Below are 15,000 nucleotides of genomic sequence, written 5' to 3'. Positions count from 1 at the left end.
AATGGAAGTCTATGGGACGGTTTCTAGGGTCCAAAAGTGGTTGCTAGGGAGTGGCCAGAAAGTTTAAAGGTGATCAGTCATTGGCAGTTTGATAGTCTGAGTTAAATGAGCCCAGTTAGAAGTCTGTGTGACATTCTGATGCGGAGTTATGAGGTCACAAAGTTTGATCCAATGTTACGTCTATGGGATTTTTCCGACGGTCCCGGGACGTTTTTCGGGAAACCGAAAGTCGGATCAGTCGGAAAAGATATAGCAACTCGAGTCAGAATAGTTCTGAGGTCTGACCCAAGTTTGATGGTCATAGCTTGAATGGCCTAGGAGGAGATAGAGTTTAATTTTTTGTCTCAGAAGAAGAATAATATAGAAAAACTAGATTCTTAAAGTTTGAGAACAAACTTTGAGGCTGGCTTGTGAAAGCCTGACGGTAATAGTTTATTTAAACAGTTTTTAAAAAGTATGAAAAGATAGATAGATAGATAGATAGATGGATAGATGGATAGATAGATAGATAGATAGATGTTGTTAGCATGATTCTAGCATGAATTAGCATAATGTTAGCATGATTCTAGCATGAATTAGCATGTTGTTAGCATGATTCTAGCATGAATTAGCATGTTGTTAGCATGATTCTAGCATGATTTAGCATGTTATTAGCATGATTCTAGCATGATTTAGCATGTTATTAGCACGATTCTAGCATGAATTAGCATGTTACTAGCATGATTCTAGCATGAATTAGCATGTTACTAGAATGATTCTAGCATGAATTAGCATGTTACTAGCATGATTCTAGTATGAATTAGCATGTTACTAGCACGATTCTAGCATGAATTAGCATGTTACTAGCATGATTCTAGCATGAATTAGCATGTACCTAGCTTGATTTTATCAAGAATTAGCATGTTACTAGCATGATTTTAGCATGAATTAGCACGATTCTAGCATGAATTAGCATGTTGTTAGCATGATTCTAGCAAGAATTAGCATGTTACTAGCATGATTCTAGCATGAATTAGCATGTTGTTAGCATGATTCTAGCATGAATTAGTATGTTACTAGCATGATTCTAGCATGAATTAGCATGTTACTAGCATGATTCTAGCATGAATTAGCATGTTGTTAGCATGATTCTAGAATGAATTAGCATTTGACTAGCATGATTCTAGCATGAACTAGCATGTGACTAGCATGATTCTAGCTTAAATTAGCATGTTGTTAGCATGATTCTAGCATGAATTAGCATGTTCCTAGCATAATTCTAGCATGAATTAGCATGTTGTTAGCATGATTGTAACATGAATTAGCATGCTACTAGCATGATTCTAGCACGAATTAGCATGTTGTTAGCATGATTCTAACATGATTTAGCATGTAACTAGCATGATTCTAGCATGAATTAGCATGTTTCTAGCATGAATTAGCATGTGACTAGCATGATTCTAGCATGAATTAGCATGTGACTAGCATGATTCTAGCATGAATTAGCATGTAACTAGCATGATTCTAGCATGAATTAGCATGTTGTTAGCATGATGGATAGATAGATAGATAGATAGATAGATAGATAGATAGATAGATAGATAGATAGATAGATAGATAGATAGATAGATAGATTAAAACAGTAGATAGATAGATAGATAGATAGATAGATAGATAGATAGATAGATAGATAGATAGATAGATAGATAGATAGATAGATAGATAGATAGATGGTGTGCGAGCATGAGTCAAACAAGCCAACCCCCGCCTCTCTACGATGTTCTGATGCTGAGATATAGCTGCTGTTATATCGTTGCTAGGTTAGTCTGTTTTGTTGCTATGGAGTTGATTGACAGCTTAGACTGATGATGTATCAAAGCTTCTTGCCAGTATGAACAGTTAAAAACAACCCCCATGTCTCTATCACACTGCAGCATGACAATATCAGTCTGAACCTCTTTAATGGCAGTCTATGGGACAGTTGCTAGGGTGCAGTATCTGGTTGTTAGGGTGTGGCTAGAAAGTTAAAAGGACATCAGTGATTGGCTGCTGGCTAGACTGAGTTAAATGAGCTCAATCATTAGTCTGTAGGACAGTCTGATGCAGAGTTATGAGCTCACAAAGTTTGATCCCATGCAAAGTCAATGAGAGTATTTTGCAATGGAAGTCTATGGGACGGTTTCTAGGGTCCAAAAGTGGTTGCTAGGGCGTGGCCAGAAAGTTTAAAGGTGGTCAGTCATTGGCAGTTTGATAGTCTGAGTTAAATGAGCCCAGTTAGAAGTCTGTGTGACATTCTGATGCGGAGTTATGAGGTCACAAAGTTTGATCCAATGTTACGTCTATGGGATTTTTCCGACGGTCCCGGGACGTTTTTCGGAAAACCGAAAGTCGGATCAGTCGGAAAGGATATAGCAACTCGAGTCAGAATAGTTCGGAGGTCTGACCCGAGTTTGATGGTCATAGCTTGAAAGGCCTAGGACGAGATAGAGTTTAATTTTTAGTCTCAGAAGAAGAATAATATAGAATAACTAGATTCTTAAAGTTTGAGAACAAACTTTGAGGCTGGCTTGTGAAAGCCTGACGGTAATAGTTTATTTGGTTTAAACAGTTTAAAAAAGTATGAATAGATAGATAGATAGATAGATAGATAGATAGATAGATAGATAGATAGATAGATAGATAGATAGATAGCATGATTCTAGCATGAATTAGCATGTTACTAGCATGATTTTAGCATGAATTAGCATGTTGTTAGCATGATTCTAGCATGAATTAGCATGTTACTAGCATGATTCTAGCATGAATTAGCATGTACCTAGCATGATTTTAACATGAATTAGCATGTTACTAGCATGATTTTAGCAAAAATTAGCATGATTCTAGCATGATTTAGCATGTTACTAGCAAGATTCTAGCATGAATTAGCATGCTACTAGCATGATTTTAGCATAAATTAGCATGTTGTTAGCATGATTCTAGCATAAATTAGCATGTTGTTAGCATGCTTCTAGCATGAATTAGCATGTTACTAGCATGACTCTAGCATGAATTAGCATGTTGTTAGCATGATTCTAACATGAATTAGCATGTTACTAGCATGATTCTAGCATGAATTAGCATGTTGTTAGCATAATTCTAGCATGAATTAGCATTTGACTAGCATGATTCTAGCATGAATTAGCATGTTGTTAGCATGATTCTAGCATGAATTAGCATGTTGTTAGCATGATTCTAGCATGAATTAGCATGTTGTTAGCATGATTCTAGCATACATTAGCATGTTGTTAGCATGATTCTAGCATGAATTAGCATGTTACTAGCATGAATCTAGCATGAATTAGCATGTTGTTAGCATGATTCTAGCATGAATTAGCATGTTACTAGCATGATTCTAGCATGAATTAGCATGTTGTTAGCATGATTCTAGCATGAAACTAGCATGATTCTAGCATTAATTAGCATGTTGTTAGCATGATTCTAGCATGAATTATCATGATACTAGCATGATTCTAGCATGAATTAGCATGTCACTAGCATGATTTTAGCATAAATTAGCATGATTCTAGCATGAATTAGCATGTTGTTAGCATGATTCTAGCATGAATTAGCATGTGACTAGCATGATTCTAGCATGAATTAGCATGTTGTTAGCATGATGGATAGATAGATAGATAGATAGATAGGTAGAGGTAGATAGATAGATAGATAGATAGATAGATAGATAGATAGATAGGTAGAGGTAGATAGATAGATAGATAGATAGATAGATAGATAGATAGATAGATAGATAGATAGATAGATAGATAGATAGATAGATAGATAGATAGATAGGTAGAGGTAGATAGATAAAGGTAGATAGATAGATAGATAGATAGATAGATAGATAGATAGATAGATAGATAGATAGAGGTAGATAGATATAGATAGATAGATAGATAGATAGATAGATAGATAGATAGATAGATAGATAGATAGATAGATAGATAGATAGATAGATAGATAGATTTAAACAGTTTATAGATAGATAGATAGATAGATAGATAGATAGATAGATAGATAGATAGATAATTAAATAGATAGATGGTGTGCTAGCATGGGTCAAACAAGCCAACCCCCGCTTCTCTACGATGTTCTGATGCTGAGATATAGCTGCTGTTATATCGTTGCTAGGTTAGTCTGTTTTGTTGCTATGGAGTTGATTGACAGCTTAGACTGATGATGTATCAAAGCTTCTTGCCAGTATGAACAGTTAAAAACAACCCCCATGTCTCTATCACACTGCAGCATGACAATATCAGTCTGAACCTCTTTAATGGCAGTCTATGGGACAGTTGCTAGGGTGCAGTATGTGGTAGTTAAGGGTGTGGCTAGAAAGTTAAAAGGCCATCAGTAATTGGCTGCTGGCTAGACTGAGTTAAATGAGCGCAGCCATTAGTCTGTAGGACAGTCTGATGCAGAGTTATGAGCTCACAAAGTTTGATCCCATGTAAAGTCAATGAGAGTCTTTTGCAATGGAAGTCTATGGGACGGTTTCTAGGGTCCAAAAGTGGTTGCTAAGGCGTGGCTAGAAAGTTTAAAGGTGATCAGTCATTGGCAGTTTGATAGTCTGAGTTAAATGAGCCCAGTTAGAAGTCTGTGTGACATTCTGATGCAGAGTTATGAGGTCACAAAGTTTGATCCAATGTTACGTCTATGGGATTTTTCCGACGGTCCCGGGACGTTTTTCGGAAAACCGAAAGTCGGATCAGTCGGAAAGGATATAGCAACTCGAGTTAGAATAGTTCGGAGGTCTGACCCGAGTTTGATGGTCATAGCTTGAAAGGCCTAGGACGAGATAGAGTTTAATTTTTAGTCTCAGAAGAAGAAAATATAATAATAATATTAAGTTTAATAGGATAACAGTAGTCTGGCTTGCTACACAAGCCAGCCTAATAATAATAATAAGTTTAATAGGATAACAGTAGTCTGGCTTGCTACACAAGCCAGCCTAATAATAATAAGTTTAATAGGATAACAGTAGTCTGGCTTGCTACACAAGCCAGCCTAATAATAAGTTTAATAGGATAACAGTAGTCTGGCTTGCTACACAAGCCAGCCTAATAACAAAATGATGAGTGGTCAGTCATATCATTCTGTGATCTGTGTAATTAGGCTGGCTTGTGTAGCAAGCCAGACTATTGTTATCCTATTTTTCTTCTGAGACTAAAAATTAAACTCTATCTCCTCCTAGAGCCTTCAAGCTATGACCACCAAACTCACACCAGACCTCCAAACTGGTCTGACTCGGGTTGCTATATCTTTTCGGACGGATCCGACTTTCGGTTTTCAGAAAAACGTCCCGGGACCGTCGGAAAAATCCCATTGACTTAACATTGCACCAAACTTTGTGAGCTCATAACTCTGCATCAAACTGTCCTACAGACTTCTAGCTGGGCTCATTTAACTCAGACTACCTAACTGCCAATAACTAATGAGCTTTTAACTTTCTGGCCACACCCTAGCAACCACTTTTGGGACCCTAGAAACTGTCCCATAGACTTCCACTGCAAAAGACTCTCATTGACTTAACATTGGGTCAAACTTTGTGAGCTCATAACTCTACATCAGACTGTCGCACAGACTTCTAACTGGGCTCATTTAACTCAGACTACCAAACTACCAATAACTGATGAACTTTTAACTTTCTAGCCACACCCCTAACAACCAGATACGGCACCCTAGCAACGGTCCCATACACTAGAGATCTGCGCGGGACTAAATTTTGAATCCCGCACCCGCCAGGTTTTAGCCCGAACCCGACCGCTCCCGCTTATATTAAGAATTTATTGTCCCGTTGCCCGACCCGCCCCGTTTTCTGCCCGCCACGCCCGATCCCGCTAAAGAGCGGGGGAGAACAAAACCGAATATCCCCCAGCTATACAGTCCAGACAGCCAAGCTGTCTGTATAAACACACACACACAGCACCAAGCACACACACACAGACAAATCTCTCTCTCTTTCTCATTCGCGCGCGCGCACTAATAACACACACACAAGCACCAAGCAGACACACAGGCGTTTGCTGTTATATCAACTCAAAGGCTTGTAATACCATGTATCAAGTACCAATGTAACACCAAAAGGTTTTATATAAAGGTATATAAATACTGAGTTGCGCCAGCTCCGGGCCGCAGCGCACATTACTCTCGGGCCGATTCCGTCGCGAATGAGGCAGTGTCGGCTTGTTTACGGCCGCCGCATCTGGCCCGATTGATTCGGGCCGGAATCGGGCAGTGAGTCCACAAGCATCCGGAGTCCGGCAGCCGGAGCCGGGCCGTGTGGTAAGTCTCCGGCAGGCGAGAATCTAGCCGGAACTGGCCCGAGTGTATTTTGCTATCTGGGAAAGCTCTTTCTCTCTGTCTCTGTCTCTCATTCGCACGCGCACTAACATACACACAAACACACACACACAGGCAAAGCTCTCTCTCTCTCTCTCTCTCTCTCTCTCTCTCATTCGCATAGCAATATCCGCAATATTGCTAGACAGCCTGCTCCCGTCCCAAATTTAACCCGTTACCGACCGCTCCCGCTATTTATTCGGAAATTTATTCCCGCGTCCCAGAAATCTGGTCGGGTCCTGCAGCGCCCGCGGGAATGTAGACCCCTACCAAAGACTGCCATTATAGAGGTTCAGATTGATTTTGTCATGCTGCAGTGTGATAGAGACATGGATGTTGCTTTTAACTATTCTTACTGGCAAGAAGCTTTGATACATCATCAGTCTAAGCTGTCAATCAACTTCATAGCAACAAAACAGACTAACCTAGCAACGATATAACAGCAGCTATATCTCAGCATCAGAACATCGTAGAGAAGTGGGGGTTGGCTTGTTTGACTCATGCTAGCACACCTTCTATCTATCTATCTATCTATCTATCTATCTATCTATCTATCTATCTATCTATCTATCTATCTATCTATCTATCCATCTATCTATCTATCCATCTATCCATCTATCTATCCATCCATCTATCCATCCATCTCTCTCTCTCTCTCTCTATCTATCTATCTATCGTAGGTGTATTATATATGTTAGATTTATAATTTAGCTCGGCAGCTTGTGTTTATGTATAATTTCTCACACTGAATATAAGTTTACTTTGTTATTTGTGAACTTGGAAATTGTAAAATGACACAATACCGCATTAATAATGTAAACAATATTTAATTTTTAATAATAACCACACTTGATGGTCACATTTGAACGTCTGAACGGTGCATTTCATGGCTCAAAACTGAGAGCCTTAAACCCAGCAAAACATGTATGACACATTTTCAAAATTATTTTAAAAAATAATAGTGTATTACTTAATTCGTGCTGTCTATTTCTATGCCAGGTTCCGGGTCAGGGTCAGACCCCAGTGCAGTGTTGTTGAATCCCGAGGTGCAGGTGAGGCTGGAGAGCGGTCCGAGTGCTGCTGTTCACTCTCCTCTTGCTGAACAGAACGGTTTTCTGCAGTGCCGCCTGCAGGCCTTCAACACTGACTTCCTGATAACATCACTACGAAACCTTGCCCTCTTCCTGGAGGATGACTCCGCCTCTCAGGTTCTGCCAATGGAGATTACCATCAAAGACACACACGTCAACCTGAAGGTACTTTTTACATATAAGACTCATTTTATTAGCAATAAAACGTATGGTCTCTTTGCCTTCTTATTGTAAAATAAAGTAATATTAGTAAACATTGCGCACTTATTGGGCATGATTTGATTCTGACTAAAGTACTCCCACACAAAAAATAAATAAATAAATAAGAATGATTAAATGAAAAAAAATAGAGAGATGGATAGCTGGATGTGTACAATTTTTCTGATTGACATGGTTTGTTATGTATAGTTTTAAGTTTTGTTTTAAACTAAAAATATTCTGATAGCATGAGATTTGACGTATGGCAGTAATAAGTGATATAATATATAAGTACTGCTCAAATTAAATATTTTTATTTTTTTACAAGCCAAACTTTTTTTTATTTTATTTATATTGATACCACTTCATGTCATCTCCAAGGACTTGCAATGATTTTTACAGAAAGACATTTCACTAAATCATTTTTTATTCATATTTCTTGAAGAAAGCATTAATAGTAGTAATTGTAAAAGATCACCCACAGCTCTGCATATTGTATTAATATAATAATTAATTATAGTATAATAATTACACACACACACACACACACACACACACACACACATATATATATATATATATATATATATATATATATATATATATAAATATATATATATATATATATATATATATATATATATTTATATGTATATATAGTATTAATATAGTGTTAAAATAATATTCCTATAAAATTAATAGTTTCATTTTCTTTAGTTATCTTTATTGAATATATTTTGTTACATGCTTACTTTTATAGCCCCCTTTTTCAAAACCCAAAGAGCAAAATTCCTAGCATTCATTGCGTTTTACATTAATTCAGAATAACATAAAAAACAGCAAGACAGATCACATTTTTTTAAACAGAAGCAACATGTATAAAGTAATACTTGTTTTTAAATCAGGATGATGGTCCTCGTGACAACATCTCCGAGCCGGAGCCCTCACCCATCTCTGTGCACATTCATAATCTGCTCATCCATCGACAAGACGACGGCTCATTCAGCATCGGAGGAGGTTTTTCATTTCACTTATTTCCTGCTTTCCTTTCTCCTGCTTCCTTCTTATTCCCTGAACTGTGATTATTAGAGATGCACTATATTGGATTTAATTTTGTATCTAATTTTGGCCAATAGCCGACTTTATTATGGTTTCTGTTTGTTTTATTCCTCATAAGTTGTATTGTCTGACCATTAAATCAAATCAGACTTTTAAGTTTATGACACCGATGCTTAATTTAAATTTCACATTTTTCTGTTTTAATCAAATTTTTATTAGTGTAAATCAGTTTAGCTCTGAATAAATCAAACATTTTATCCCAAGTTGCTTTCGCTGTTTGAAGTTAGCACTCTGAAACAGTCAATCTAATTCAATCACTATAAGAATGAGTGCTTACCTGATCTAACTACTAGCATTTCTGGCTGACAAGTAAGTATATTAGCTATTTAATAGGGGTGGAAAGAGTAAAAGTAAGTGTAAAAGAGTAAGAGTAAAATCATGCTGAAGTAAAAGTACCATTACTTTACAAAAAAAAATTGTTCAAGTGGAGTAAATGTATCTGTTCTAAGTACTACTCGAAGTATGAGTAAAAAGTAGCCTTTCTGAAGGCTCTCAGCAGTGAGTAACTTATTCTTGGTGACTTGCACTGATGTGTTTATAAGTGCAAGGGAAATTATTTGCCATACATAGACTAGGTTTAAAATGTAAGTTTAATGTGAGAATACATTACATTAATATATGCATTTATAATAAGCCGAAAGAAAGCAGCTTGATGTGTTTACATACGCAATGATATCTGTGTAATCTAAGTGGTAAACATTTAGCTATGACTAAATGTTAGCACTCAGGTCATGACCTTTGAACACTAATTAACAATCTATAAGTGTCCCTCAATAGGCACCGCAACCCAAGCTCTAATAGAAAACAGGCAATGTTTGTATGTGTTTGAAAACGTCACATTCTGTAGTGAATTATCTATTGTTTGAGGCCATTTTGCGATTTAATTCATCATACAGGCATACTTCTTCTTATCACAAGTTTAAAAAGTTTATCTGTTGTTGCGTAGTAGTTTTGCGTCTTCACTTTTAATGCTGCTTCACCCTTTGTTGGAGGGTTATAAAGCATCCATGTCTTGAGGTTGGTCTGTCTGATAAGATTTGTTTAGAAGGGACAGCCAATCACCAACAAGTATAAAGTAGTTAGTGCTAGTTGGGAAAAATAGGGCAATAAAAAACTAAACTAAAAGTAAAAGTAACATTTTTAAACTACTTAATGCTTAGCTCATTTTCTGAGAAAACTACTCAATTACAGTTATTTAAGTATTTATTATTGGTTACTTTACACCACTGTTGTTAAGTATTCATCAAGGCATATTTGACACAATTTTCCATGTCAGACTGATACTGATATTTACATTTCAAACATTTATCATCAGGCAATTATTTTTGTTAGCATTCCAATAATATTGTGCATCCCTAGTAATTGTTGCTCCTTTTTAGAGATAGTTCATCCAAAGCTAAAAATTCTCTCATCATTTACTTACCATGTACTTGTATCTGTTTGAGTTTCTTTCATATGTTGAACATAAAAGAAGACATTTTGACAATAAGCTGTAATCATCGACTGTCATAGTATTTGTATTTCCTGCTATGGAAGTCAATGGTTTCAGGTTTACAGGGAGTACATTTTCATTTTTGGGTGAACTATCTCTTTACCCCCTTCTGGCACATGCATGCACTCTGTTTTTCTTTGAAGTTTGGATGATTTTGCAATAGGATTAATCATCAGGAATGCACGTTCTAAAGGCGTCCCTCCCCCTCTCTTCCCCCCTGGACAGCTGAACGCGCTGTGGACTCCCAGCTTCAGACGGCGGGGCCTGTGAATGACAGCAGGCTCAGTTCTGTCCCTGAGGTCCCCGTAGGTGTGAAAGCCACTCAGACTGCACCTCTGTCACCCACAAGCCCCGGCCCCTCGAGTAGAGAACAGGTACATGATTGAACAGTTTTGCATGATGGACTTGTCAAATTGCAGCTTTGTTTTGAATGTTGCCATTGGTTTATCCATGTATGTATGTGTGGTATGTATGGTAACTTTATATCATGATGCAAAAATGCTGTTTGAGTTAGTTTATTTCTGCCTTTAAATAGGTTGTTTTTATTATTATTATTTTTACAATTATTATTATTAATTAATAAAACAATTAAGTTTGCTGTGGAAGCATACCACAATGCAAAAATCAACAAATTCCCCAGTCCCAAAAGATCACATTGCACATCATTGATGGCTTATTATCTGTCCACCCAGACACTTACAATTCAAATTACAGCAATAAAATTACTCTGGTAATTTGTTTTCTCTGATGGGATAGCTGTCTAATTAAATGGCTATAAAATGGTTCCATTTTAAAATGTGCCCTCATAAATGTGTCTTTGCTAAACTGATTTTATTTTAAATAATGTGCTATATGCATGTTTAACTAGATTGCATTGCATATACACTGCATTTGATTATTATTATTTTTTTACAGAATATTATTCTCATTATCCAAATCATTCCATAACCACAGGTTGCTTTGTAATAAAATATTTTATCAATATTTAAATCATGCATGTAAATATAATCATCTTTTTTATTTCTAAAAATGAACATTGTTATTATAAAAGTAAATCACGTACTCATCAAGGAAATAGGCAGTATCGGCATCTCAGTATCAGTTTTGACATCTTTAAAACTATAACAAAAAGGGGTACTGTTAGATTGGAATAATACAATGCAGAATAACATATAAAAGATAAATAAATAACAACATACAGTTGAAGTCAGAATTATTAGCCCCCTTTTGATTTTCTATTTCAAATATTTCCTAAATGATGTTTAACAGAGGAAGGACATTTTCACAGTATGTCTGATAATATTTTTTCTTTTGGAGAAAGACTTATTTGTTTTATTTCGGCCAGAATAAATGCAGTTTTAAATGTTTTCAAAATTATCTTAAGGACAAATTATCAGCTCCTTTAAGCTATATATATATTTTTGATAGTCTACAGAACAAACCATCGTTATACAATAACTTGCCTAATTACCCTAACCTGCCTAGTTAAGCTAATTAACCTAGTTAAGCCTTTAAATGTCACTTTCAGCTGTATAGAAGTGTCCTGAAAGATATGTAGTAAAATATTATGTACTCTCATCATGACAAAGATTAAATAAATCGATTATTCGAAATTAGTTCCTAAAACTATTATGATTAGAAATGTGTTAAAAAAAAGCTTATCTCCGTTACATAGAAATTGGGGAAAAATAAACAGGAGGGGCTAATAATTGCTCTGTATTCAAGCTTCAGAATGAAATGCGTGAAAGATTAAATCATGTCGTATAAATCTAGTCTGCCATATTGTTTTATGTTGTGTGTGAGAGCATATGATCCACGCTAATAACAAATTTAAGTATTCATTCGAGTAGATTACATACAAAATCAAGGCAATCTGGAATAGTGACTGTGCAGAACTCACTTCTTTACTCACTTCTTTCTCGCAAGCTCAAGAAAAGCAGCTCCCGAGTAATTTAGTGAACAATGCAATTAAATAAATCCCTATAATGGAAGATTTTTTTTTTGGTGACCAGCCGTCACTAGACAACAGTGTTTCCACGATAGCATTCAACCAAAGTGTTTGTTTGACATTTGTAAATGTCCCATCTGTCACTCATTAGCAGCTCAAATCTATTTGTTGTTTGATTGTTCTCCTTCTCTCAAATGGGACAGTTTTGGAGGAAGGTAATGACTTGTGTCTGGTAATATTTGCTGACTTTGCTGAGTTCCACACAATTCCTTCATGTTGTGCCACCACAAATCGATTAAGTTAATTTAAAGCTTTTACATATTTACGTGGATTGAACATAAAGCAATTAAGTTTAAGCAAACTGCAAGTCTTTTTTTAGTATATTTTGACAGAATAACGTAGCTTCCTTTTTTTGTCAAATCAGTTTTTTATTTGGTCGTTGAATAAACTTACAATAATCACAGATTCCAGGATTAGTTTTCTGATATGCATACATTTACAAAAACAAACAAAAACGAAACAAAAACACCCCAAGCCCAGCCTGCAAGTATACAATCCTCTTGTTAAGTGGTGACGTGTTTGTGACGTATGTAATACTGTTTCCGGGTCCAAGCCACCATTCATTTGAGTGGAGAAATCATTCGTTTATGATCACGTTTTATTCCTATCACACATTAAAGTTAATTTTACATAAAGTCATAGTGTACACAACAATCTCTGGGCTTGCTGCATAACAAATACAAAAAAATGTTACAATTTATAAAAAAAATGAATCACTTTCTGGCTATCGGATATTAAGCATGGACATATATACTGTGATCGTGTTTTTCGAAAGCATTAAATCGCTTTGTAAACGTTTATTATTACCATTTCATGAGTCTCCCCATTCAGTTGAATAGAGCGCTTGGACTCGAAAGTTGCTTCGCGTGACGTCACACTTAACAAGCGGATACAGTGATAATCAAATCAACTTTTTAGTTACAATACATTGCTTTAGGGGGAAGAATTCCCATGAAGTGACAAAAGAAATGGCCCCAAATCTTTTGAAATTGTCCAATGTTGCCTTTTAAAATAAATCTGGTTCGTTCCAAGTGCAGAGTAGATTTCAATTCTTCAAGCCATAGTTTGGCAGTTGGAGGATTAACATTTTTCTAATACAGTAATAGCAGCTTTTTGGCTGTAATCAAACAATATACATGGAATTTCTGTTATGCACTGCTCAGTGAATATGTATAATCAGAATGTTCGAATATGATTGGGTCAAGATCTAGACCCAAGTTGATCAAGAACATCTGAAAGCACTTTAAAAACCTCATTTTAGAATGCCTGTATTTTATGACAGAATACAAAACTATGAGCTAAATCAGCTTCTTCTGATTTGCGCTTATCACAAATAGGAGATATGTTGGGGAAAATCCTATGTAATGTCTTTTTGAGAAATGTAACCCATGTAAGACCTTGAACTGGATGAGGCATAATCTAGTGTTGATTGATTGTTTATCAATATCCTCTAAGCTATTCTGCCAGATCTCTTCGGAAATTTCATTGCCAATCTCTCGTTCCCATTCTTCTCTGATCATCTTAGTAGTGGGGGCAGTAGCTGCAAATAACTAATGTATGTTTCTTATCCTTATAAAATAATTTATGTTAAAATAATACAGAAAAGCTGCATCTATTTTACACTTATGCAAATACATGCATTTATTAGTAAATATGTGTATTTAGTTATATATGTTTATTACATAATATTTATTATTATTTAAAAGTTATAATGAAAGATATGTTAATGCGCAGAAACAGTTAGAGGCCCTCAGTGAAAATGAGTTTGACACCCAAGGCTTAAATGCTGTGCTGGGTTGTAAGTAGCAGCTACAGCTTTGCACGTTCTTCTGAAAACGCCATTGTTAGTTATATATGACTGACATTGTATTTATATCAACATCTTGTCATCTTGAATTGCAGGTGCCACAAAACAATAACCTGAGTACTATTTATAAGTGATCCTTGTATGGGGAAAAACAATTAATAGCTTACAACATGACCCCTTCAATATCAATTATACAATGAGGATTATCACTCAAGGAAAGCGATCCAGGCTGACAAACTACAAGCGGCGTGTGTGCCAAGCTAATGATCTTTTTCCATCCACACAGCTGCTCGTGGAGGAGAATGAATGCTTGAAGCTGGAGCTCTCCAAAGCCAAGATGGCGTTAGCAGAAGCGCAGATGGAGAAAGACTCTCTCCAGCATCAAATGAAGACGCTTAAACTCACCAGCGGGGGCAGCAATAGCTAGTGTGTGTATGTGTTTGTGAGTGTGTGTTCAAACAGGACAGACACTCGCCACAGGGGAGCAGCAGAGGGCTTGAAGGGGCCCGGAGCCATAGCAAATCCCAAATCTGCAGCAGAGAAGATGATAGTGTGTGTGTGTGTGTGTGTGATGGAGATCCAGAGCAAATCAAAGAATAGTGTTTTTTTTATTGTAATGTACACACAATCAGATCATGTGTTGCAAAAAAAAAAAAAAAAACTCTTCGGAGCCTGTGGAGCTTCACATACTTTTTTTTTTTTGCTTTTATTATTTACTTGCGCTCTTCGTTTGCAGTGTAGAAGCACATTCCACCCTTGACCTTTGACCCCAGGACAGTCTTACACTGATAGTGTTGAATGTCATATCTATGGAGGAATGTCTTAAATTCATTTGCACTGTTATGAACTCTTTTGTTTAACAAGGACTTGACTAAAAAACAAAAATAGCACCTAATAAATTGTGTTTATGTATAGTAATTGTGATACA

The 15,000-nt window shown here is 36.3% G+C and overlaps 1 protein-coding gene across 7 annotated transcripts in view; it reads left to right on the top strand.

Moving 5' to 3' along the window:
- Positions 1 to 15,000, top strand: part of bltp3b (bridge-like lipid transfer protein family member 3B) — a 73,427-nt gene that overhangs the window by 57,462 nt on the left and 965 nt on the right. For 6 of the 7 annotated variants that reach the window (XM_068219666.1, XM_005164749.5, XM_073946299.1 and 3 more), the window contains 4 exons: positions 7,357 to 7,613; positions 8,552 to 8,663; positions 10,483 to 10,631; positions 14,359 to 15,000. The exon at positions 14,359 to 15,000 is cut by the window's right edge and continues 965 nt beyond it. In XM_068219666.1, the coding sequence (XP_068075767.1) occupies positions 7,357 to 7,613; positions 8,552 to 8,663; positions 10,483 to 10,631; positions 14,359 to 14,499 (659 nt within the window). In that variant the 3' untranslated portion in view covers positions 14,500 to 15,000. The remainder of the gene's footprint in view (positions 1 to 7,356; positions 7,614 to 8,551; positions 8,664 to 10,482; positions 10,632 to 14,358) is intronic. The other variant, NM_001100005.1, reaches the window with a different exon arrangement.

This window comes from Danio rerio, chromosome 4, assembly GCF_049306965.1.
Source record: "Danio rerio strain Tuebingen ecotype United States chromosome 4, GRCz12tu, whole genome shotgun sequence".
Lineage (NCBI taxonomy): Eukaryota > Metazoa > Chordata > Actinopteri > Cypriniformes > Danionidae > Danio > Danio rerio.
The sequence above is the reverse complement of the archived record's forward strand: the minus strand, read 5'-3'. Positions and strand labels throughout refer to the sequence as shown.